The following is a 3,324-nucleotide window of genomic DNA, read 5'->3' on the forward strand; positions in this document are numbered from 1 at the left end:
AATTTTCAAATGAATCGATCAATTTTTTAAATAAAAATTAAATAAATTAAATCAATAAAATATCAATTAATAATATCAAAAATTAAATTAATTAAAATTTTAAATATTATAAGAAAATTAGGTGGGTAGGGATTTATAAATTTATTTATTTAAAATTTATAAATTATTTTTTATTTTTAATTAATTTGAATTATATAAAAATTATTTTTAATCGTCCAACGTAGTATTCCATTTCATATAACAGCAATTTAGAGTCCTAAATATCTGTCCCCTATAATTCTTACACAAAGCTTAACCGTGGGTCTCCCCTAGACATCAATGCATAATCCAGACTTCAATCCCGTACCCACTGATCTTTTACGTGAGGAGATGTTTTTGAGTAAAGAACATTACGTACCTTTCTGTAAAAGAGAACACGCAGACGCCCATTCCGCAGTCGATTCCAAACGCAGGCGCCGTGTTGATCCGCCTCCTTCCTTGCGGCGGCGCAGCGGAAGAATTGGAGCTCTCATCCCGCGAAATCGCATCCCAACTCCTCTTCCCCTCTCTCTACGCCGCGAGGAAGCGCGGAGAATCCGCGGATTGCTGCGTTTCTTTGCTGCTTGCTGAGGAACCAAAGGTTTCGTCTTGCGGTTTTTTTTTGTTGCGGCGCAGCGGAAGAAATTAGAGATTTCATTCCGCCAATTGGTAACCCAACTCCTCTTCCTCCCTCTCCCTCTCTCTACGCGGCGAGGAACCGCATAGAATCCGCGGATTGCTTTGTTTCTCTGGTTGTTTGCTTGTTCTTCCGATCATTGCTGCTTACCGAGATACCAAAGGTTTCATCTTGCGGATGTTCTTGCCGTTGTTAGTGGAATCTCCGATCTGTGCCGTCCTTGTTTTTAGGCTACGGAAGGAGATTATTAAGCGAGGTGTTGGAGCTGTTCGTTAACCCTTCCTCATGGCTGCGGGCGGAAGCTTCGATCAGTGGCAGAAAGACGTGTTTTTTACCGCCGCGGAGGAGGTCCAGGAATCGGCCGATACGTATGTAACCTCATCGGGCATGTTAGGGTTTACTGATTGTCAATCCGTCTCCTAATTTGTTGGTTTTTCTTCTATTTATCATCCTATGTACTTTTTTCAGGATGGAATCATTCTATAGAATGTGGATGAGAAACTGCAGGGATGGGTTCGATTTAGAAGCTTCAGATGAACTGCTTAGGGAGCATCAAACTGCCCTTGGAACTGCTAAATGGCAGGTTGGCTTCTTCCCTAGTAATTCGATACTGTTTGCTATGTCTCTCTGTAGATAAATTTATGATGATTTGATGACGAAACTTGCCTTCAGCTGTTTATTTCAATCAATTTCGTAAATAGTGTTTTCGGTGTGGTGCAGCTTGAGGAGTTTGAGAAGGCTGTCGAATTAAGCCATGGAAGCTTTTCTTCCGAGGGCAATGCAATCACTAGGCACAGGCAATTTGTTTCTGCTATTGGGAATCAAATTTTGCAAGTGGAGAAAGGGCTGAATGATTCACTGATTGAAGAAGGGAAGCAGCCACTGCGTTGGGTTCAATTGAATGAGGAAGAACGAGAAGATCTTGCTGATTTTCTTTCTGGGGTGCCCCGAGATCGACACCGAGCAAACCATGTTGATGGTAGCAGTAGTCCAGGTTCTGCTATGTTAAACAAGGACAAGCAATATGTGATTGAAGCTGAGGCAGAAGAACCTTATGAACGGGAAAATTATGCAACGGCTTCTGAGTTAGAGCGGTCTTGTGGCCAAAAGGGGTTGTTAGGTTCCCCGGGTATCGGTGCTTGTAAAGTTGCCGTTGACGACGATGATATAGAAAAAGGGTCAGTTGAAGCTAGATCAGAGAGGCTTAGATATAAATCTGGTCAACATGTTGCTCTACACAATGTTGTATCTACATTGAAGTGGAAACAGCTAATGAACAATATCTGGAAAGCTAAGAATGATGATGATGGCCATCTTCGTCGAATGCATAGATTATCTCATTACCTCGACCTAAAGGGAATAACTCGATTCACTCAGGTAAATCACAAATTTGTATCTTCTTGTTATGCTGCACTCCAATCTTCTTTGATGATTTGGGGAGCAGTTAGGATTGTTATCTTTGTAGGATTTTAATTTTAGTGACTATTCTATGTTGGATTGGCAAAGTCTTTAACTGATTCTGTGTTTCTGATGTGTTTGTTCAGGCAATTAATGGAAACCGAAATTGCTCGAGCAATAGTAACCAAGAGACTAAACTAACTCATTCTCAATATCTTGCTGGTAATGTTGGCACACTCCGCAGACATATAGGTGGATCTCGACAGCAAATGCATTTTATCCGTTATCTATGGATAACTTTCTTGTTCTTGTTGAGTGTTGTTTTGGTCGGTAAGTTTGATATTACATTCCTACTCTTCAGTGATTGCTAATGTCTAGTTATCACAAGATAATTCCAGTGAAACTATGGAAAATATGATATGCCTTAGCTTAATGTTACTTTATTTTCCTGCACAAACATGAATCTAAGTGACAAGAAACCGAATGATTCTAATGTATTCCGAAAAACATCTAGTTCGAACTTTACCTGACGATAAGAAACAACTCTTCTTTATAAATCACACTAAATATATTCTTGCGCATTATTTTCAGTATCATTCGTTCGCTTCTCCGGATGAAGATTTCCGCTTTATGCTGCTCAAAGTAGAGGGTAAGCATCCAACTCTCCGAGTGATACTTCAAAAGATTTGGTTCAAATCTTTCTGTAGTTCAAAATGTAGATGATGCAGATGGTGCCTGAATTTCGATGTTTTATTCAAATATTTGGGATCAACTTCTCATACTTGTCATTAAAGCATATGATTAGTTTTTAGAATGTATTTCAAGTTGTTTTGTATGTTTTTCTTGATGATTTATTTATTTATTTTTCTATGAAGGCTATCAAACATTCAAGTGATGGATCATATGATTTATGGTTTGTTATTCTTGTAACTGAATCAAAATCTCATTAATATTCTTGCCATTGTGTGTCGAAAACTTCATCAGTATCGATAGAGAAATGTGTTGTCTGCTGGAAAAAATTGTACAAAGTTTGTGTGTGTATACAAAATCGCCGCCCAAGATGCTCCAGTTTTTTTTGTTTCTATTCGTTTGCTTCAGTAAAAGGTGAAATCTGTCACTCCAGTAGTTCCACATGGTTGGTCCCATAACCATTTATGAGAATGTAAATCGGGAAGCTACAGTTGACCACTGTAGGGGATAGTTTTTGTTCGTTTGCGAAGCAAGCTAACATGGTTGTTAATAATAACAAAAAGGTGAGAAGGCAAACGATA

The 3,324-nt window shown here is 38.9% G+C and overlaps 1 protein-coding gene across 2 annotated transcripts; it reads left to right on the plus strand.

Annotated features, from left to right (window-relative positions):
• Positions 1-818: 818 nt before the first annotated feature.
• LOC141813866 (syntaxin-61-like) lies at positions 819-3,004 on the plus strand. 2 transcript variants are annotated; one of them, XM_074701864.1, is made up of 5 exons: positions 819-1,023; positions 1,124-1,238; positions 1,376-2,032; positions 2,200-2,383; positions 2,645-3,004. In XM_074701864.1, exons 1-5 carry the CDS (start codon positions 941-943, stop codon positions 2,668-2,670), a joined length of 1,065 nt encoding a protein of 354 aa, XP_074557965.1. In that variant the 5' UTR covers positions 819-940; the 3' UTR covers positions 2,671-3,004. The 2 variants fall into 2 exon arrangements, with proteins under 2 accessions (XP_074557965.1, XP_074557964.1); XM_074701863.1 differs by lacking the exon at positions 2,645-3,004 and having other exon boundaries at positions 2,200-2,629.
• Positions 3,005-3,324: the final 320 nt, after the last annotated feature.

This window comes from Curcuma longa, chromosome 20 (genome assembly GCF_044706935.1).
Source record: "Curcuma longa cultivar G26 ecotype Majalengka, Jawa Barat chromosome 20, ITB_CL_G26_1.1, whole genome shotgun sequence".
Classification (NCBI taxonomy): Eukaryota; Viridiplantae; Streptophyta; class Magnoliopsida; order Zingiberales; family Zingiberaceae; genus Curcuma; species Curcuma longa.

What these genes read in the sequence shown, in the direction of transcription:
- LOC141813866 (XM_074701863.1), top strand. Translation starts at nt 941, where the DNA reads ATGGCTGCGGGCGGAAGCTTCGATCAGTGGCAGAAAGACGTGTTTTTT. An exon ending in TTGGAACTGCTAAATGGCAG is followed by an intron (nt 1,239 to 1,375) that starts GTTGGCTTCTTC and finishes GGTGTGGTGCAG; the next exon opens with CTTGAGGAGTTTGAGAAGGC. An exon ending in GAATAACTCGATTCACTCAG is followed by an intron (nt 2,033 to 2,199) that starts GTAAATCACAAA and finishes GTGTTTGTTCAG; the next exon opens with GCAATTAATGGAAACCGAAA.